This window comes from Astatotilapia calliptera, chromosome 13 (genome assembly GCF_964374335.1).
Source record: "Astatotilapia calliptera chromosome 13, fAstCal68.1, whole genome shotgun sequence".
Classification (NCBI taxonomy): Eukaryota; Metazoa; Chordata; class Actinopteri; order Cichliformes; family Cichlidae; genus Astatotilapia; species Astatotilapia calliptera.
Genome location: NC_137434.1, coordinates 20,672,118 through 20,693,992, shown reverse-complemented (window position 1 = coordinate 20,693,992; position 21,875 = coordinate 20,672,118). Strand labels below are relative to the sequence as shown.

Below are 21,875 nucleotides of genomic sequence, written 5' to 3'. Positions count from 1 at the left end.
AGATAAGGCAAAAACAGAGTTTTCACAATTCTAATAAGCTTGAAAGTCAGTATTTGTTATGAACACCTTTATTCTTCTTTAATTAGCTTTCAGGAAAAGTTCTCCAGGATCCTTGAAGGACATTCAAAGCTCTTCGTTGGATGCTGGCTGCTCTTTGTTCCAATAATCACACACTGCTTCAACAATGTTGTGGTCCTGGCTCTGGGGAGACCCATCCATGACTGAGAGGGTTCCACTGTGTGTTTGTCTAATCAGGTATGATTTTACTGCATTGGTGATGTGTTTAAGATCAATCTCATGCTCCCAAAAAGATGGTATCGCATAGTGAATCTTTCTGCATTCATAATTCCATCAATTTTGACAGGATTCCCAACACCACTGGCTGAAATACAGCCCCAATCCATGACAAAGCCTCCACTAGGTTTTACAAATAGCCATAAACACTCACTGTTGAATCTCTCTCCTCATTTTGTCTGTACATATTGAGTACTGTGAATGAGTGCTTGACATTTTTTAGGCCTGCCAAGTGCCTTTTCTCTACTTAAATGATTCATATTTAGGGCAGTGTTAAGTGGCTTGACAAACACAACACATCCTCAGAAAATGCCAAGGTAAACGGACTGGACTGAAAACTAATTAAAATATAGCCAATTTCCAAAGAAAAACTTCAAAATTGAGAATTGTTGCTCAAGACACTTTAAAAAAGTCTGTTTTTTGGAAGCAAAACAGAATTGATGATGGGTGGCTCAAGACTTTTGCACAGTGCTATATAATAGTAAAAACATTTTAAAACAAAAATAAGAAATGTAATGACTGTCAAGATATCTTTTAAGGAATCTTGGAAATAAATGTTAATTCTGCAAAAGCTGTTTGCATAGAGGTACCACAAGAGTATTGTCATGCTCTACTAATACACAGGTCGGCTTGCCTGTGATGCTGCAGAGGAGACGCAGGCAGGGTGCCGATTCGCCTCGATGGCCGATGGGATGGCCTTCTGCCGATCTAGGTGGGACAGGGATCGTCATAGTGATCGGCTTGTGGAATTTTCTTCTCCTCGGCTCTACAGTGACAATGGGGCTGAAGGTGGCTCTGTTGCCAAGGACTGCCCTCACCATGTCATCTGGCACAGGCTGGGCCTAAACAGAAGGCCAGGAAGATGTACAGAAAAAAATATTTGGCCATTAAACTCAGATTACTGCCAAATCAGGCAATTTTAAAATATTCTAACAAATTAAGGGATCTAAGCAGTTAAAATGAATGGTAAGGTAAAGAAACAAATCAGTGCACCGTCATCATACAGACCAAACTTAAGTGGGCATTAGGAGTCCTACTGTACCTGCAGGCCAACACGGATCTTCTTGGTGAGAGCTCCTGGGGGGAATGAGGCCTGGACCATGGGAACAGTACTGCTAGAAAGTACCCCTCCATCAGGACCCATATGATTAGATTCCTGCTTAATCCGCGACACCACAGCAAAATACTGTGGAAAATCTCCAGTGACGATGCGGCAAATACGCTTCTTCTCCAACTCGGCAGGACTATCCATCTCTGCAAGATGAGAAGAAGAATTTCACACACACACACACACACACACACATAAATATATATTTATATATGTGTTTGTGTACTTTTGCACTCATAAACAGATATTTGCAACAGATATGCAGTATATCTGTTTGTGTAATTTCCATTTGTAGTTTGAGTTGATCAATGGTATTTCTGCAGGCTTTGTCAGCTTACAGGTAATCAGCCCATAAAAAAGCAAAAATAGGACTGGGCTGAAATGCACCAAATCATCTGTGATCATTAGATTTTTATGAGCTCTTTCAATTAATCTCCATTGGCAAACAAAGACAGGAACGCAGAAAGTTTTATGCCGTAGTAATCAGATGATAGCTGTTCACTGTACATGGAACTCAATGCATCCAAAAGCAATTTGCTTTTCAAATAAATATCTATCCATCTTCTGCTCATCCACTTCCGGGTTCTGTCATAGGTTGAGAGGCAGGCAAGACCAAGGACAGGCTAACACAGACAGTCAGAAAGCCATTCACACTCACATTCATGCCTACATCCAATTCAGAATCACCAATTAACCTAACTCCACTAACTGCATGTCTTGAGACTCCAGGAGGAAGCCAGAGTACCCAGAGAGAACCCATGCAGAACATGCAAACTCCACACAAAAAAGCCCAACGATGGTTGATAAAATGTGGAGCACACCAAATAACCTTCCTGTTACCTTCATCCATTCCAGAAAGCAGCTCTGTGAGGTCTTCTGGTCTAATGTCAGACTGGTGCTCCTTCCACGTGTCACCATTATCACTCCTCAACACGATCAACTCCCTCTCTTTCCCCCGCATTGAACCAAAATGAGGGATCTCCACAATCACAGGACTTTGAGGAAACAGAGCATAAGAATCTTCGTTAAATTGGTGCACAATCTAAGAAAGAAAGAAGAAAAAACCTTTGATTTGTCTCCTAGCCTACTACAAAAAAACCCAAAACCTACCCAAGGAACTGAGCCCCAGCAGGTCCGACCTCCACCAGTCGGCTGACCAGCCCCTCACCCTCTACCATGGGTGGAGGATAGGCCAGTTTGTGTCTTTTAGCCAGGCGACAAGTAATACGTGTGGGTGCCGTGCATTTCCTGGGAGGGATGATGATGCGCATGCCATTGTGGCGGCTGCCCCTCATGGAACCACCACGGGCATCCACCATGAAACTGACCAAGAACCTGCCAGATGAAGAAGAACATTTCAGAGTAGGAAACAAAACAACGACAAAAGAGAAAGATAGACTAAAGCTACGGACACAAGTGGGGAGGACGATTCCCATGCTGTGATCACCGTACACCAAAATAAAGTGAAGGAAAAGACAGAAAGTAACAAAAACAGAGAAAGAGGAAGAGACAGGACGATAGAGAGGAGAAAAACGATGCTTTGAGTTCTGAAACTTGGCTGTTCTCACCTTCACCTGCCTCAGTTTAGGGAACTAAACACTGTGTGAAACTAAACTGGTTGCTAATGAAGTTGTAGAAAGTTTAGTTTCCAGGACTGAGGCTGTAAGTGAGCACGTGCCAAAGATTCAGCCCCTGTAAAGCAGCATTAAGTGGTCAAATATTAAACACCAGAACTAATGTTTCAACTTGGGTCGATACGATCGGTATTCTTCAAATCAAGAGCACGTTGTGGCGTCCCACAAATACACCAAATTACACAAATAAGAAGACGGAGTAAGTTTTGGGTAGGCATACAAACCTGCCTGTGCAGCTTTAATTTAAAGCCACACATTGAATTTTCTCCCCATAAGTGTTGCTTGCTAAGCATGTTGCAAACAGTAAAATCCCTGTATATTTTGTCAGAAGACTGAGGTGTTATTTTTTATGTGTAATGAGAGAGTAAGGAATAGCACAATAAAGAAGGAGTCCCAAACATGTCGACTACTAACTTCTAAGATCTAAGCAGTGCAAATGAAACACCAGACCACACAGATGACAAAGGCACAGACGGGAGAGGGAAGAGACAGTGACGAGATGAGAGGGAGACAGAGGTGGAGGAGCGAGTGACATCACTGCGCCATCATGGGTGAGAGCAGCAAACTCAGTCATCACCTGGAGTCATACTGAGGGAGCGGGGAGGAGAAGCTGCAAAATAAACACATGGGAGACAATGCAGGAGGCAAACCCCCAGAACCTAGTTTTAGTAGCAGTTCCATAATCACTGGTGGGATCTCTAATGACTACTCGAGATGAAAGAAGACTAAAAAGGTGAAAAAACAAGGGATGCAGTAAAAATAAGGACAAAAAAATGAGGACAAAATGACAATGAACACAGTAATATTTAAATAAACAGGCACGCTTTGAAGGTAAAATAATGTGTCATAAATAGAAAGAAAGATCCAAAACTTAAAATGATAGATCCCACTATTTAAATTCTCAGTAACACCAAAGATATTTTCAGTTATGTGCAAGTTCTGTGCAAAGACAGCACGCTCTATTCTGAGCAGATCTTAACACTTTATGATGTCGTATATTCAAAGTATGTAAAAGACGCATCGGTTTATCTAAGTGAAACACATGAGCCACTGTACCATGAGCTCACAAAGTATGCGGTTTGTTTCCGTAATGATAAAAATAGAATGACGGCAGTGAACATGGGGGAACTCAAGAGTTTTAGAGGGTGAAGTGTGTCTTGTTGCTTTAATGTAATGTGTACAGTAGCAGCACTGCAGAAATCCCACAGCCCTGCACCTTGTCTGCATCAGTGCTGCAGAGTTTGCTGAATATTGACTCTTTGGGGGAGAGCAAAAGACAGTGAAACATTTGCGTGCAGTAAGCATATAAAATGTGTGATTTCTGCAAATAGTTATATGAATGCACATGCAGTATGTGTGTCGTTTCACATGTACTGTAAGTGTATGCATGCTGGGAAACATCTTCCCAGGCTGGATGAGAGTGCAGCTGTTCTTACCCAGAGTGAATTGGACTAGACACAGTGTTGTGGCTGTGATCCATAGTGTCAGGAGTCCAGCTGTAGCGTCTCATACACTCCGAACTGTAATCTCTGGTCACAGCAAGGTGCTGGTTGAGGAAGATCCAAAGACACGGAAAAGAGCACAGAAAGTAAAGAATGGGTTAAGAAGAAAAAGGATGACAAAGAAAACTGACAGCAGATTTGCAAAACTGACTAATGGATCCAGACAAAAGGAACAAGGTGCAAGATGACAAAAAGTGAACAAATTATCACTCACTGCAATGATAGATATGGGCTGATTACATTTACAGCTTCTATTTCACCAATGTTTTCCATCACTGTCCATGGTCTTACAACAGCCAGGACACAAAGGCACTTGAGGCGCATAAATAAAAGATGATACTATATAATTATGATGACTGAGAAACTTGAAACTAAAGATCAGCTTTAATAAAAGAAGAAGGATGTGAACACTGAATCTTGGAACTCTCGTACACTGAAAGGAGCATGGGAATGACTTATGGCAAAGACCCAAAACAAACAAATATACGGAAAAGCAAAACTTGAGAGAAATGGAAGCTGAACCACTGCGAATGAAAAATAACAAAACCGACGAATGAGTCAGACATCCAACGACATTTATACCTTATTGAGTGGGTCAACCAAGTAGGAAATGTCTTTACAGACACTCTGAAGCTTAGGGAAGAAGAAAAACAGTTCAGCAGTCGCATTATAGGTACTAGATGGCCCACACAAATTAATTTATGGTGCCGTGCTTCACTGCAGGATTTGTGCTCCACTGAGGAAAACAATTTTGACTCCTTGAATACATCTTGATTCTAGCATCTACATTCAATAGGTGACTGTAACTGAAACTTCACTCATCAAAACGCAGATAATTCAAAGCAAACATAATCTCATATACATAATATTTACAGGTTAATACAGCACCAATTTACCAGGAAGCTCTCTGACATAAGACAGTAAAGTAGTGTTGTTAAATAGTCAAATGATTTCCAAAACATCTGCTTTTCTAATTCAAGACAACTACAAAATATCGTTAAGTTTTGTTTGGGATCTTGGGTGATGCTGAAACAAATATTAACAATAATTTCAGGAAAAGAGTTACAGGTTCTTTTATTGCTACAGACCAACATAAACAACGTAATGACAGATGAGCGCTGCAGAGCACTGCAGTTTTCCCTCAGGAAGCTGGAGGTGGGGGGCTCAAAGCTCATGGGTTTGAATAGAGCTTTCATCAAGGTGCTATATGCTCACTGTCAGCACTTTGGCAAAAGCAGGCATGGCATTAACACTTCTTCTGTTATGACCCTTGTGCAAGATGAATGAAGCTACTCTGATTCTGCCTTTAATCTATCCAATTTGTGTTTTAATCAGGAAAGACAACAATTACAACAAAAAGCAAAGAAGAAAATGTGGATAGAAGGTGACAGAAGGCTTGGAAATAGTGTTGAAAGAAAGGAAACTTACCGTGTCTTTTGTAGGAGCCAGAATCTCTTCAATCATCATACTGTCTCGTGCAAAGGAGCTCCGGTTGAGCGTGTTGGACCTATCCGAACTGAAGGAGCGGAGGCTACATGTTACCATGCAACCCAGTGCCGCGGGCAACAACAAGTGACGGGCAGGGGGACACGGCATAAAACAAAAAGCAAGGAATCCATTACTACATGTAACCTCCAGGGGTTTCACTTACTGGACAGAGAGTCCAAAAGTAATATGGGGAAAATAGAGAAGCAGAAGAGTCTGCATTTGAACAGGGATAAGATATTGCAGCACGTTATTCAGAGATGGAAATGAGAGTGAGGTCAGTTTTTTGCATTAAGAGATAGAGGGAAAGAGGAAGAGGAGAAGTAGGCGGCCTGAAAGGAAAAAAGACAGCTCTGTCTATACGTCTGTCATGAGCACTAGTGTAACTACGTCTGCCTGAATGATGACGTATGACAGAATAGCAGACTGTACTTATATGCACCTGGTTGGCAGATAAGAGCTTAAAGTGTTCAATTCTGTGCAGACGTCATCAATGACAGGAAAAGGAACAAGATTCACTCAAAGATATTTCAACTTTTAAATCCGACTCAAGCTCAAAAGCTCACCTTCCTTTATTCTAAGATTAGCTGACCTAGACCTGTTTCAAAGGAGCAAAATACAAGAAGGGAAGCAGGTCTTTTCTATCTATCTTGCTGCAGTCTGCTTTATGGCTGTGTGTGGTGATGTGTGCCTATTTTTGCTGCCTCTTCGGCTCAGTGCAGTGCTGCAGATTCATTTCGGGCTTCTTTCTTGTGCTCCTTTTACAGCGATTTGATCATTGCAGAAGATGTGAAATATTCATTTGATGTGCGGTGACTAAACGCTTACCTAAAACATATATTTTTGTGTGTGTGCGAAGAAGCACTTAAATATCATACGTGAAAGGTGCATTGTTGTTGTTGTTGTTGTTTGTGTAGGATACGCAGCTTCAGCTGTGAACAAAGCTGAAAACTCTGCCTTCGTTTCTCAGAGGGTATACTGTATGTGTGTATTGATGCGCCGTGCGTGAGTGCAAAAGGGGGAGAGTGGGTGAGTGAGGGGGAGAAAATGCAGAGCTCAGCGTGTTTGAGTGGGCACGCTATTCAGCACAGAGAGAAGCCCTTTATTCAGCAGAGCCTGCCTACCCCGGCATCGAAGTTACCAAGCAACTCTGTGCGGGCTGAATGGACTCGCTGGCAAGGCAGCGCCGCGCTATCCCCCCCCTACTCTGTTCTCACCCCGAACATGTTTGTTTTTTACAGCTTCCTCCTCTTTCTCATTCTCCCCCCAAAAACATCAGCGCTTCTTCTTTTCCTTCTGTGTTTTCATTCTTGCTCATTCCCTTTTATGTCCTCCCTGTAGTCAGCTTTTCACTTCTGCGTGTCATCCTTCTCCATAATGATCTCCTTCTCTCTCTGCTTTCTCATTTCCTGAGTCACGATGCTTTAACAATACTGTGAAGTTTATCAGTTCATCCACTCAACTAAAGACTTTTTCAACTTTGCCTCTATCCCACTGCTTTCCTCTAATCAATCAGACCCTGCTCTAACACCTCCTTTCCTCTTTCCACTCCATTCATTTTTATGGGTGGTCACTCATAAAATCTACTTCAAATTTTCAATCTAGCATGTCAAACTATGAACCAGTTAAGCACTGAGTCGAAGGGATTTTTGTGGACTCAGAGAGGCAACTGTAGGCAACTGAGTCATAGTATATCCACGTGAGTGCTGCTGTGTTCGAATGCAAAGTTTCCATCTCTGCAAACCAGAATTGAACAGCAGGAATCATGCCGAATACTTGTGGGACACCTCCAATTATGTCAACAAATTATTAATCCAATGATGTGTCCGATCCCTGGAAGTTACACTCAGAGACACTCCAAAAAAATATAAGGTGCCACATAAGAAGAAGCCACATCAAAACATTAGTAGATTACTCCACACAACTCAAAACTGAAAGATCCGCAAAACAGCTGCTTATATTTTCTTATGTCCAGCAAAACTGTCTCTTTTGCACACCTACATCAAAACAATAGACACAGATTTCACTAAGAGGTATGATTTAAAAAGTGGAGGGATGATGATGATGATGATCTAAAAATACAACACGTAACAGCAAATGGGTCAAATACGCTACCACGAACAGAGAAACACCAACACTGGATGACACCAATGTCCAATGAATGACTGGTGGTTTGAGTTAGAGTCTTATGAGTGTTGGATTGGGGTTAAAAAGTAGTTCACAGGGTCACAGGGAAGAGACACCATTCACAGATCTTTTACCTACTACTACTGGTACCACAACTACTACTCTTTTCTTACCTGATTCTAGGGCTAGAATGAGAGACAGGATGCAAGAAAACAAGAAAAAAAGAACAAAATAGCAGAGTGAAAAGCAAAGCATTTTGAAGACGTTCAAGCGTGATGTGACATTGATGCTGTGCTTTTGGTGGCACACTACGACAAGGTTGAGCGAATTTTTCCCGTTTTACATGAGAAGGTGTTTGCGTGTATCCAGCCCACTCAAAAAGCAGACCATGCAATGTCAATGTCATAAATGAAAAGGTAAGGGAAAGAAAAGAACTTGCTCAGCATCACACATTCACTGATCAATACATTATTTTATACATTTCCGCACTCCTGCAAAAACAGTCAGCTTAACAAAGTGTATGTGCAATGTATGTATATGTATATGCAGATTTTAGTATGTGTCTGTAGTTTGCAGAGGAAGAAAGTTCTATGGAAACTATGGAAGGACTTGATCATTTGTAAGGAGAAGTCAGTGTAATAATAATGTAATAAAACTCTGAAATAGAAAGGTGAGCACAGCTTTTAAGCTTGCATGTGCTCCTCGCTGTATCATTGTACAAAATAGTTCTTTCAAACTAACATTTTGCATAATTCAACGTATTATCTCTCTGTCAAAACTTTTTCCAGGATCAGCCCATCAAAACAAAGTCGTTCACGTGGAATCCCTCCAGTGTTTCCCTTGTTTGCCTTGCCCTGCTGATGTTAGCAGCTTCCTGTCACAGTCAGTGTGACGTTGTTTTTATCAATCCAGCCATCACAGTGCCATCTGCCATCTGTCAGTGCGGTTACAATACACACTGTGGGGCTGCACAACACACCACCGGAGTGTTTTCATTGGCGCCTGCCATTTTTCCACGACATCCTTTGTCCACTATGTGAAAGTGTAGCTACACCGACACGCAGCTGTTCGCCCAGAGCATCAAAGGTATCAAAGCTTGGTAGCTCTTTGTACATTTTTTTTTGCCCGAGTTTCAAACAGGGTCACGCAAAACGCTGAATCATTTAGTCAGGTTGAATCATTAGATGGCAACTTCCCAGCTGCGCTTTCTGGTGACTTCCATTATGCTGTGTTATTGTGTGTGAGCCTATATGTGTTTATGTTGCATATGTATGCATGTGTGTGTGCTCGGTGGAGGGGGCTGTGCATTAAACTATTCAAGAGCAACAAGAACAATATATGTCATATCAACTATGGCATTATAAATCTGTGGATTTAGGGTGACCACTGCAAATATCGCAAAGATGATGTCACACTGTGAAGTACATCATTAGTTTTAATGTGCATATATATAAAAATGGCAGGTGCCTACCTGGCTGAGCGGGCTCCTATGCTGAAACCCATGTACCCCTCATGAGGGAGAGAGTCATCCCCCAACTCTTTGAGGTCCTGAGGCCGCAGGTATTTGTCTGTATCCCCAGTCATTGCATCCTCACCTAGTGAAGGGACGAAATCAGAAAACCCTCCTGTTAACTTCAAAAGCTAATCAGGGCAAGAGAGACGATGCGGCACCCAGCAAAGAAAAACAAGCCGACACCAGCCTCTTTTTTATTTGATTAGACTACTTAGAGAGGGCCTTGGCTAATTATCAGCATCCCTCTGCCGTTAAATCAACCCAGACTATCTCACTGCAACTTTTCTTTCTTTCAGTCTATTCTTTTCATTTGTGGCACACCAACAACATGAAGCTGGAACACTCAGCAGCGCCTATGCTGGACTTTAGAGGTGAGACTAATATTAAAAGAGAAAGAGGCAGCAGCAAAGACACTTTGCGGTATATCTAGAGCTCTCCTGTAAAATCAAACGCAGCTCGTTTCAGAAGAGTCAAAGCAGAAGGTTTTATAGCTACCAAAGCCTCAGCACAATAAGCAAAGAATAAGGAGAAAGTGCATAACCGCACCGCACCTCGATCGGCGGACCGGTGAACGATGACACGCCGGTCAATGAAGCCGCCGGGGCGGCTACAGTGTTTCCCCTTCTCCCTCATGTCCGGCTCTGTCCTGCCTGCAACACTCTGCTCCTTCACCGCAGCCCCTCCCCCTACCTTCAATACTGCCGCACTCCGATCACACACCACCACCAGTGTCAAGCAAGAGGACAAGGGATGGCAGCGTTTCCGGTGTCAGATTTCAAAATAAAACCAGTGGTGGAAGGGTTATAAATGAAATTATCTTTAGTCAAAACTAAAGACAAAGAAAAAAATTAAACCTGTTTACTCCCTATGTTTACACTTCATAAATTACAATTATAATGTTCATCAGCTACTCTTACAAAGAATACTGTGAACATGTTCTCTCAGGTGAAGCAAGGAAATTGATAAAAGATGCAAGATTTTCGAAGACATATCGCAATATTTTAATTATACTAAAGAAATATTTTAACTAATAAATAATCTCTGTGTATTTAGTATAATTTTGAAATCTTGTGCACCTTAATTTTAAAACACTGGGACAGAGAAATATCGATTATAATATCGCTTCCTGTCTGTTTCCAAATCTCAATAAAAATGAAAGCGAAACATGCATATCTTATGATGTGGATGTAGCATATGAAGTGTTATTGAACGCATAACGATATCTTTTATTGTTGTGGCAGAGCGGATAATCCAACTTCCTGCGTTTCACAGATATTTCTGTCTGACTTCACAGACCTGGAAAGGGATCGACTGCTCGCTGTTAAGAATAAAGTGTGGCAGTCCCATTCAAGCTCAGTTTTCCACCACTTACACCCCGACACACACACACAAACACCCTCCTGTTCTAGCCTATATTTTAAAGCATATTCTGAATCCCCCCGCCCAAAAAACAAAAGCCTGCCTTTTCCGTCCCTCTAAGAAGAAGAAAAAACAAAAACTGTTCACAAATATAAAAAGGATGTTGATTATAATTCACACAATAAAAACTACGTAAAATCAGTAAAAACGGAAAAAATAATAACCACATGTTATAGTGACAATTTCACATTGGCGCTCAGTAACTCTCACTTTCTTACTTTCTGTCTCTCGATCAATTCTCTGTGGCTTAGTAATTGCACCGGCTATTGAAACTTCTTTTAAACCCCCCGAGCGACTTACCTTTGTCCACCGCAGCCATATCGATTACAGCTCTGTTCGTGTTTCGGCGGTAATTTCTGTTTCTCTAAAACGCCACAAAACGCCCACGGTGTAAAAACTGCAGAAAGTTTAAGACTATCAAGAAGTCCATTCAATGCTTCTGGTGCTGGTGGAAAAAGCTGCCCTCTCGTCACCTCAAACACTTAACTCCACTCCAACCAACTTGCGTGTTTCTTTGCCCGTGCGCACATCCCTGCTGCTTTCGTTGCGAAAATAATGTAGATTAGAACCTCTCCAAGTTTTGCGTCTCCTTGTTGCACAAAAAGGACACGAGGAAACATAAAACAGCCTAAGTCTAAGCCACCTGACATCGGTGGCCACACCGGGGTTAAATCTCTTGCAGGCGGCTCAAAAAAAAAGCTCATCTCATTGGATTTAAAGCGAGAGAGAGACAGTGCGTCTCTGGCTCAGCAGCATCCACAACAAACTCCAGTTGAAGAGTGTCAACAGGGGCCGCGGTGGAAGTGTTTACCGCTCTGTGGAGAGCACAGTCAGCTGACAGGTCGTTTGAGCAAATGCCTGGGAACGTCAGCATTTGAAACTTTCACTGAGGTTTTATTCTTCCTCTGTGATGGAAATCCTAGAGGGAGTTTGGCTGTGTGTCAAAGTGGGAGTGGGGCTACAATAATGACGAAATAACCACATAATTTTGCAATTTTTAATCTTTTGAGCAACATTTCTCTGTCTAGCTCTTCTGTCTCTGTGTTGCACACAGTGACTACAACTTGCACAAGAGTAAGAGAATGCAAGCAAAGCAGCAACGGTTAACTGCAGTAATGAAACTATTGCAGGCCAATGCCATAGGAATTATAGAAATCTATACTATGACGCTAACAGAGAAAATCAAAGATTTAAGTTATTCTCTATAGATTAGTGGCTGTAGTCATGTATAGAAGTCATAAGGCAGGTCACAATAACACACAAGAAAACACACACACACAACAGCAACCACGGGGAGCTGTTAGAGTCACTCCAGCCTGCAGCTTAATAGGATTGGCTTCCCTCATGTAGGATTAAAACAAGTTGAAGAAAGTCTCCATTTACTCCTGCTACTTCTTTAACACAAACCCACATAGAGCAAAACAACAGCATCCTATAGAAAATGAAGGAGTGCAGACCTGAATACAACTGCTGTCTGAAGCCAGTCTGGTGGTGCTATTGGGCAAAGTGATTATCAAGGCCACAGAAGTACAACGCTGATGAAATACATGCATGGTATAAACCGTTTATGTGGGGGACATTAAGTCATGGGCACTATATTTCCTATGTGAGGATCTTCAGAACAAACTCATCCCCTAAAACCTGATATGCGTGTATACTTGTTGATTCTAGCTGTATCGCCTCACACAGAAACTCCACACCCCTTGACCAACATCCCCCGAGCAACAGCCTGTGAACGAGCTCATCAATTTTGCAAGAATCTTGGCTGTGTAGTTCCAAAACAAAGGACAGAGGACTGAGTGGACGGTCCTCTGTACCATAAACTTGGCAGAACATTGGCCTGCAGTCCTGAAGCAGCTACTCTGCTGCAAACTATGAAATTTTACATACATTGAAAAATGATTTGACACGATGTATGCCGGCCTCTTCATATTCCAACTCTGCATTTTGATGTGTGTCACATTGATTTTGCTTTCATTTTTTCACAGCTACACAATTTTGTGTCAAATAAAATGGCTACAGCTGGACTTTATTGTTTGTCTGCATGATTAAAGACTAAGGAAAGATAATAAATACAATAAAACAGTATATATGCACAACCCATGGAGCCTTAACAACATAATAACTAAAGAATAACCACAGCATTTAGTTTGAGTGGACAGTGTGTATTCTGGTCAGTGAGTAAGTTCCTTTGAAAACGTTCCCATTACCATGAACAGCAAAGCAGAACAGCAGTACAGCAAAGGCGACACTGTTAGTTCTAGGCAAGGCAGCTCCGTTGTATTAAAGGAAAAGAAGCAAAAAATAGAAGAGAGGATTCAAACCGATACCTTCGTCAACATCTGACAAAGACTCCTCACTGAGAGTTTCTGGCACATTGGCCTGGACTGTGTTTTGGATACACATACAGTGAAACATGCACGTTAATGAGAATGACATCACATAGCACACAGTATATGGGAATTATGCACTTTCATTGATTTTAGGCCTCAGTGATAAAATTTAAAAACATTTTTTTACATACCTTCATCATCTGACATATCGAGGAATTCATTCATGGTCTCAGGGACATTGATTTTATGCTTTTCGGATGCACTCTGGAAATTCAAAAAAAATACATATATATTCCTCACCTGTTTTTTTAAGCAGTTACAAATGGATTTTCTTAAATTATGATATGTCACATAATCACTTGAAATCACTGCCTTTCACATTGCTACATATTAAAAGAAAGTACTGATAGTGACATTGTTGTTGATATTTTGAAAGTCAGTTTATGCGTGACAGCAAAGGGAACATAAGAAAAGATGATCTTGATTATTACCCACTCTTTAAATATTTTATCAGCTGAAGCTCTGATAAATGTAGTCAGCTGGTGTCAACTTCAGGATATAAGTTGCAAATAAAGTGAAAGCTTCACATATATTTCCTTATTTGGGCCTTGGACTGGGCTCCAGGCCCTGTCATAGCAAGAAGTAGCCATACTGTATTTCTGAAGGCCATCTTGACCCAGATAAGCGATCAGCAAATGTTCCAAAGGCTGCAGATGTAGGCTTAAGAGCAACATAAAACAACAGCAGAGGTCTGTGTACGGTGAATAATAGATCAGGCACACTGAGGTGTGAGGAGATGACCTTGATCTTTTATTCACACTCCTGTGGTTTGAAGCATTTATGACGAATACACTTTCCTGCTGATTGTGCTGGATCCTCAATGACCCCTTTTCCTGGCTCTTCACTCACTGTCCCCCTCACACGCTTGTCACTTCTTCATCACTTCTACATCACTGCCTGTCTTTCTGTACCTCACTCATCTGATCATTAGGGTCAGCTGTTAGTATTGCTGTTAGTAACGTTGGCTATACGAGGGGAATCCTTAAGCTCCAATCTGAGCCGTCCCTTTCTCTTAAGCAGGACAACTTCACACATGTGACACAGCGTGACAGACTGACTTGCAAGCTCATTTGCAGTATTCACACCTTAACTCCACTTACAGTGTGCTGCTGGCTGTCCACGGCCACGGTTTATTTTTGGCAATGAGCTAGCTGCTCGGTAAGAAAACACTAGTAGTTTCACAGACAAATAAAAAACCTTATTTCTAATGTTCGCTTTTAAGCAAAAAACAACCTTCCTAATCCAACAAACAACCAAAGTGATACTATTTCTAATGCACTGTACAACTTTTAGTTCTGATATTCTTGTTTTTCCTGATGTCAGAGCCCAAAAAGCATTGGAATCAACTCTGAAATCTTACATATCAGAAAATCCTTTAATGCACCAACAATTAAAACCAGAAACTGCATGAAAATGTAAAGTATCACAGAGTGACAAAGCTGATTTCCACATAGTTAATACCCTAATAAAAATAAATGGCTGCTAAGAAAATAAAACATAGAAGTTTACCCTTCAGTGTCTGGAAAATGAGATTTGCTCATGTTAATTTGCTAAAATGTGATAGCTGTTAGTTTATTATTTAAACTAATGAAGCTGAATCATCAATAAAAATCACACAGTCTCACACACCCAAAAAAAGAAAACATATATTAAAACCTTTCAATAAGAAGCACAGAATCTTTGCCCAGCTGTCAAGTTACACAAAATATCCATCAGTTGATGTATGAAGTAATTATATGTCTTAAGATTGTATGTCTTAAAGCATGTGAGATGGCATTGACAAGAAGTCAGTGTCTTACCATAGTGGCCAAGTTTTCATCAGTCACAGGCCTCAGAGTGTCAACAACAGAGATGTAACCAAGACGGCGGGCAATGGATAGGGCAGTGTTCCCATTCTTACCAGTGACAAAAACACACAGAGGAAGTTACACACAGAAAGGAAAAAAGCATTCAGTATTTCCTCAAACTTAAGCTCTGCTGTCTAGCCCGTGTGTTTGCGTACTAACCACAGTGAGTTCGTTGGCCGAGGCCCCGTTCTGAAGCAGCAGGTTGATGATGTGGGTGTGGCCCTGCTGAGCAGCTTGGTGTAGAGGAGTGTACCCGTTCTAAGCACAGCCAGACAAACACAATCAGTTTGTCCAGGAAAGATGCAAATACACTGCAGGATTGCAGGAAGGTCTTCAGCGATACAAGACTGTATGTGTGTGATTCTGTGTGTCTACCTTGGTTTTGCCATTGACTCTGGCATGGTTGTGCAGCAGGAAGTTTGCCATCTTTGCATTTCCATAGTGGCAAGCTACATGCAGCGGAGTGTAACCCATCTGGAATGACAAATGATGGCAGAAGAGGCACAGACAATTCAATTAAAACAGGACGGAAAATTACTCACAAGTGCCTACTGCAGACTATAATTTGTTACATCACAGCTTACTAGAGAGCTGGCCTGAATTTTGGAAAGTTTATATTTTAAGTGTAAAATTTACCAGGCAAATATATAAATCCTCTCACATAATGGGATTTCTCTAAATCCTAAATTAAAACTGCATTGTATTTCATCTGCTCTATGAATTATGTATTTGTGTATCATGGAGATCAGTGGGTGAATAACCTCTTTGCTGTAAACAACTGTCCTGTCAGCACAAACACACCACAAATAACCTTGTGTTAGCCCAACCTTTAGCTACTGCAGCTCTTAGTGAACGTGATTATGTGCATGAATGTGTTTGCTGCATCCATAACAACATGATCACCTTCTACTCAGGTAACAATCCTTTATTTATGCAGCAACTGAGATGTCGGCAGACAAGTGAGTGTATGAGCGTGTTAAGCTAAAGAGGAAAATCAGGATAAGCACATAAAGCAAATTAACTGATGGAAGTTAAAAAAGTATAAATATGCAGCAAACCTGCCTACTCAAGTATTTACAGTTTTCCCATGTGTGCAAGAAGTCATCTGAGAAAGCTGTACCTTTGTTTGTGGGTTGACATCAGCCCCATGATTGAGAAGGACTTCAGCAACATTGACCTTGTCCTCCTGAGCTGCTAAGTGGAGTGGTGTTAGTCCGCTCTGTATATGAAAAAAGGAGAAAAACATGCAAATCCACAATTACATTTATTAGGGTGGGTGTGCAGAAGAAGAATGAAAAGTAGGGTGTTTTTCAGAAAACTTGTTTGAGAAGTCTAATGTGTTATGGCAAAAATCATGACAAGTGTTTGTCTACTGGGTAAGAAGGATTGTGGGCCATATACATGTGTAAGCTTAATTACATTTGTAGTAGTTCCTGTATAAATACTAGAGCTATGTGACAGATTCTACCTTGTTGCACACGTTGACATTAGCGTTCTTGGTCAGCAGCAGTGACACCAGATCCACGTTGCCCTCCTGTGCTGCAAGGTGAATTGGGCTGATGCCTTGCCGCGTCACTGCATTGGTGTCTGCACCGTACTCCAGCAGTGTGGTCCCAATTTCCATTTGGTTCTTCTTGGCAGCGATATGAAGCGGCATGTAGCCGTTCTAAGGTCCGCAAGAGAGGCGTAGAGGTTAGGAGGCTGGACCGAGCTCTTCTATGGTTGTAAAACTTAAACTATGGGCAGGGCTGAAGGGTGTGTCTAAAAGTAATTTTCATTTTATCTACAAAACTAAAGATCTATTACATGATAGATGCAGCTGAAAATCAGGATACAGCTTTGATTAAAAATGTTGTAACTTTGCATCAGGACGTATAATCCAGTTTGTCATGAAAACAAACTTACAGCACAAGGGTCTTTCAACTTATTGACAGTCATGAGGCTAGTGTGGCCAGCCTAACGTATCACAGGTAAAACTGATGGGAAAACCTCAGACAGAAGGTTGACCTCAGCTGTTACACACATTCACAACAGTGAAAGTGCTAGAGACAAAGTGTACAAACAGGAGTGCAACTTAAACGTGAACAGTCACCACCCTGGCTTCCTCCTTTTTGCTACTGTGGAGGAGAGGACCTGAGAGAAAACATTACAAAGTAGCAGGAGGGCTACATTCAAACCTCTGGGTAGCCTTGAGGTCTGCAAGGGAGAAGGTAATTCTAGCTCAAATGAGAGTGAGTAAAAGGATAAGGTGAGTCTGGAAGAGGGAAGAGCCTCTATTTACAGAGCCTAACTTGGCTTCCTTCTTTGATTTAATTTACTACACTGTGTAAAGCAAGACTTATACTTCAAGTCAAAATCCATTTTTTTCTATCTCCATCACTAAGTAGAAAAACATCACACACGGAGCACAGATTATGGTACTGCAGGGAACTATTGCAGCAATAACTGCAATAGTAACCCTACTCGTGTATCTGTGTTAGCGCCTCTATACAACTCCTCTTGTACACACTGATTGATTTGTTTCCAAAAGCACTTAAATTAGATCAAGCACACTAACTTTAGAACCCAGCCAAATGAAAAACAATTTGAGAAAGAAAGAGAGAAAGGAAGAAGGCAGGACAGAATGAGTGTGGGAAGGCGACAAGAAAGGCAAAGGAATAAATTTAGACAGACGCAGATTAAGGGAGAGAAAGAGAGCTAGGATGGACCAAAGTGGCTTTGCAAGCTTTGGTCTCCCTTTGTGGCATGTCACTTGACAGTCCAGGCAAAACAGGCATTTCCTGCCACATTTTTGGTTGGTTCTGGCTTTTTGCTCACACTCGTTCTGCGGTTTCGACAGACTCTTAAAGCCTGGCAGGAGACAAACCATGACTTGACCACTTATGTTTGTCTGTCTAACTTAACAGCTTTTTTTTTAGGTTTTATTGGGAATACATCATTTTCTCAACTCTTGAACAGACAAAAAAAAAAAAGGAAATTTTAGTGGTTTGGCACTATTACTGACTCTGGAGTAATTACATTTCTTCTTTTTAGGAGAAACACAGTATATTGCTTGCAATATGTAGCAAACCAGCAACTCAAATCTGCTGACAGCATGACCTCATTTCAGGCTGGTCAGGTGGTTTGTAAGACTTGACTGAGCACAAAATAAAACTCACACTTTCACTGATAAATGATGAAACGGATGGAGGAAATGGGCGAGCATTAGATCCACATTCACACGGATGAATATTACACATAAATCATTATTAATGGGATGTTACGTAAGTGATAAGCCAGGTGAGTTCCTCTTAACACGTGTATTGATATGTGTCTGTGTGGATACCTTGGCGGCAGCGTGTGGGGAAGCTCCCTGATCCAGCAGCAGCAGTGCCACTCTCTGATTATCGTAGTGAGCAGCTACATGCAGAGGAGTTAGCCCACTCTAAAACACCCACACACACACACACGTACAAATGCAGAGACACATCCACACACACACAGGAACACATACACACAGGCATGCAACACAACACGGGATTAGAAGATCACCGACCACACCCAAGCACAGACACGCTGACAAGTAAAATGAAAGAGCCAAATTAAAACTGTGTTAAGAAATTTTTAGAGATGGGCATCGAACCGATGAAAGATACAAAGTATAGGAGACGGTTAGAGCTCTAACTTCATGTGCTAAAGGTAGATGGCATTATTAGGAAACTGAGTGAGAGAATTTTCCTGCTGGCCTGCTGATAGATTTCAATGTATCTTCAAAATGTTGACTTTGCAGCACTTATCTACAACGGCTACAGTATTTTGATTTGGAATTCAATAGCCATGTCAAAACATGCTAAAGTCATCTCAAGTGTGCAAAAGCACCAAAACTGAAGATACACACTTTTCACTGGCCAGCAAAGATGTGACTAAAGCATTATTTTTATAGCAGCAGAAGAAGGATTAGTATTAGTTTACCAACAGCAGAAGCAGCAAGGTCTAGTTATTATTTTAAAATGTGATCAGAAAACTGAATCTAATAATTTTTTTTAACCAAAAGCATGTGCTTATCTGCCACTAGTTGTTCAAATTATATATTTTGAGACAAGATTTCTCAGTGTATCCATCGACACAAGTGGGAGATTAAAGGGTCTGCATCACTCATGTTAAACCCCAAAACCGTGCTCGCAATTACTCTTTCATAGGACGTGTCCCACAGAAGGTGAATGCCCAACCAGGCCTCCACACAGTGTGGCTCACTAACAACAACCTTCCATAAAGAGAGTTTCAAGGTCATGTCATTGTCTTAATACTTTCTATAAGAGTTAGATGATGGAGGCATTGTGTAAATAATGGTCTGTATATATGGAGTACCTTATAATCTTAGGCTCTAAAAGTGTTTTACAATGTTTTCTCATCAAAACGCACACGCAGAGTGATCAAACAGGGCGGCATATGATGTGACATACTCATTATTTCTACCAAAAGATATAAAAAAAAACCATATAATATCTTAAAGTCTTTATTTTCATCTTGATATAAAATGTATTATAATAATAACGACCTGATTTTCTTCTTTGTGTATCTGACACTGAGGCAGATTTTAGCATGACACCACCAGACACTGTGGAAGTTTCATTATCATATCTGACAGTCTTTATGTTAAACACTTTCAGATGGTGGCAAAGATGCACATACGACTAGTGCCAGCAGGTCTCAGCTATTTAAGTCTCTCTCAGTGGAATAAAAGAAATCTGCCTACAAGGTTTTTGCAACAGGACAAGCATCTGTTTGATGTGTCGCACTGTGATCAGACCTCAGCTTGCTTCCACCACACTACTACCTCCCAGCATCTGGGCCAGCTGCAGCTCAGAAAACACAACACAGCCCTGCTGACTATCTTAGAGATGAGGACATGAAATTAGGAATTTCAGGTTTATACTGCACTTTTGCTGTCTATCATTTCCTTGCTGAACCTGCCTGCTCGTCTTAAACAGGTCATCTTTTTCTGTTTCTTAAATTTATACTCAGAAACTCTCCGCCTTTTCAGACATCTCACCTTTCCAGCAGCATCAGGTGCAGCTCCCTTCTGTAGGAGCAAACTGGCTACCTCCATCTTGCCATACTTTGCTGCCACATGGAGGGGACTGAATCCTTTCTGCTGGGCCAAAAAAAGGAGAGCAGGGAGTAGTGAGGGTATTTAAACAGGAAGTGAATATTTGCATTATTTTAGGTCCCACTTGGCTGGTGTGGGATCGAGCTTTTCCTTAAGCAACATAGTTTCTCACTGTCTTTCAGTGCTCAAGTCACAAATGAAAACAAAACAGCAGCAGCAAAGATTTTGTGTTATTCAGACTGAACAAAACAGAAAGTTTGATCTTAAGAGTAACATCTCTTTCCTTCATAAGACACAGGACACCGAACATTGCAGTCCAAATAGGTTAAAAAGTTCAACATTGTGAAAACATTTTCAATAAAGTTATATTTTAGCCATATTTAAATTAGGATGGATTCACTTTATTAACAAAACTCAAATGCAAAATAACTTACAAATGAGTATTGTCTGTGCATGAGTAATTTTCTCTCCATAGGGGTTCATTACACTGAGAAAGTAAGGCAAAGGTCTTTACTATCTCTTGAGGCAAATGCATGTCTATTACACGTTTTGCTGTGATGCTGGGTTTGATTTGCCAGTGTGATCACTTGGCTTCCTTCCTGTGTGTCTGCAAAGATATTTAAAGACATTAGATCATATTTTCCAGAGGAATGTGGGACTCCACAGATTCCCATTTTCTCTGAAACACTTGACCTCATTTGTGGGATAGCTAGTAATCGTGCCAGTTTTTAAATTTCTATTCATTTAATCTGCTTTATAAACACCTAAAAGGGGTCAATTAATCTGCTCGATGGCACAAATTTTCTGTTTTCACACAGATATGATATCATTTGCTTGAAAAGCCGACTAAGGTAAAGTCCCAAAAGATGCTATATGTGTGTGTGTGAGGAAGTAAGAGCCCACCATGGGGTTTACCCTTCATTAATCTGCTCTGCTAACAGAAGTCACCTTCAAAGACAGTCCACAGAAACATATCACACTCACATCTTCCACACCCATTTTATACTTTGAGCAATGCACTTTTATGCAATTAGTCAGATCTGTGTGTCAGTTTAGTCAGTTTAGTATGCTTAGACTATGAATTCTTTTGCTGGGAGAAGGACGTATTTAGGCATTTATTTCATATGACAAGAACCTTGGAGGCCACTCGAAACAAAACCATGCCTACTAGTGGAGATACTGGAAAATGGGAACATTATCTACATTGCAATATAATGCTTAATCTTCCACAAGACATACCTTTGTTGCAGATGAGAGTGAGGCACCATTGTCCAGGAGCATGGCAGCAACATCATGGTGTCCTTCGCGGGCAGCCAGGTGAAGGGGGGTGTAGCCTGAGGTGGTGGCAGCATTGGCAGACGCACCGCAATGCAGCAGCTGCTGGACAATGTCGACCTTCCCCAGCCGACTGGATATGTGCAGCGCTGTCTGGTCATCCTGCAAAGAGAGGGGAAGTGACTTTTT

General features: G+C 41.2%; 1 protein-coding gene across 14 annotated transcripts in view; it reads right to left on the bottom strand.

Moving 5' to 3' along the window:
• Window positions 1-21,875, bottom strand: part of LOC113034723 (ankyrin-3-like) — a 93,100-nt gene that overhangs the window by 27,483 nt on the left and 43,742 nt on the right. For 3 of the 14 annotated variants that reach the window (XM_026189653.2, XM_080288260.1, XM_080288263.1), the window contains 19 exons: window positions 21,651-21,848; window positions 20,355-20,453; window positions 18,648-18,746; window positions 16,791-16,988; window positions 16,443-16,541; window positions 15,698-15,796; window positions 15,482-15,580; window positions 15,275-15,370; window positions 13,607-13,679; window positions 9,622-9,745; window positions 8,324-8,335; window positions 5,967-6,069; window positions 5,121-5,171; window positions 4,473-4,582; window positions 3,614-3,646; window positions 2,513-2,737; window positions 2,243-2,397; window positions 1,337-1,548; window positions 929-1,136 (listed from right to left, as the gene is read on the bottom strand). In XM_026189653.2, the coding sequence (XP_026045438.2) occupies window positions 929-1,136; window positions 1,337-1,548; window positions 2,243-2,397; window positions 2,513-2,737; window positions 3,614-3,646; window positions 4,473-4,582; window positions 5,121-5,171; window positions 5,967-6,069; window positions 8,324-8,335; window positions 9,622-9,745; window positions 13,607-13,679; window positions 15,275-15,370; window positions 15,482-15,580; window positions 15,698-15,796; window positions 16,443-16,541; window positions 16,791-16,988; window positions 18,648-18,746; window positions 20,355-20,453; window positions 21,651-21,848 (2,293 nt within the window). Of the gene's footprint in view, window positions 1-928; window positions 1,137-1,336; window positions 1,549-2,242; window positions 2,398-2,512; window positions 2,738-3,613; window positions 3,647-4,472; window positions 4,583-5,120; window positions 5,172-5,966; window positions 6,070-8,323; window positions 8,336-9,621; window positions 9,746-13,412; window positions 13,470-13,606; window positions 13,680-15,274; window positions 15,371-15,481; window positions 15,581-15,697; window positions 15,797-16,442; window positions 16,542-16,790; window positions 16,989-18,647; window positions 18,747-20,354; window positions 20,457-21,650; window positions 21,849-21,875 lie in introns of all 14 variants that reach the window. The other 11 variants (XM_080288255.1, XM_080288259.1, XM_080288258.1 and 8 more) reach the window with 7 other exon arrangements.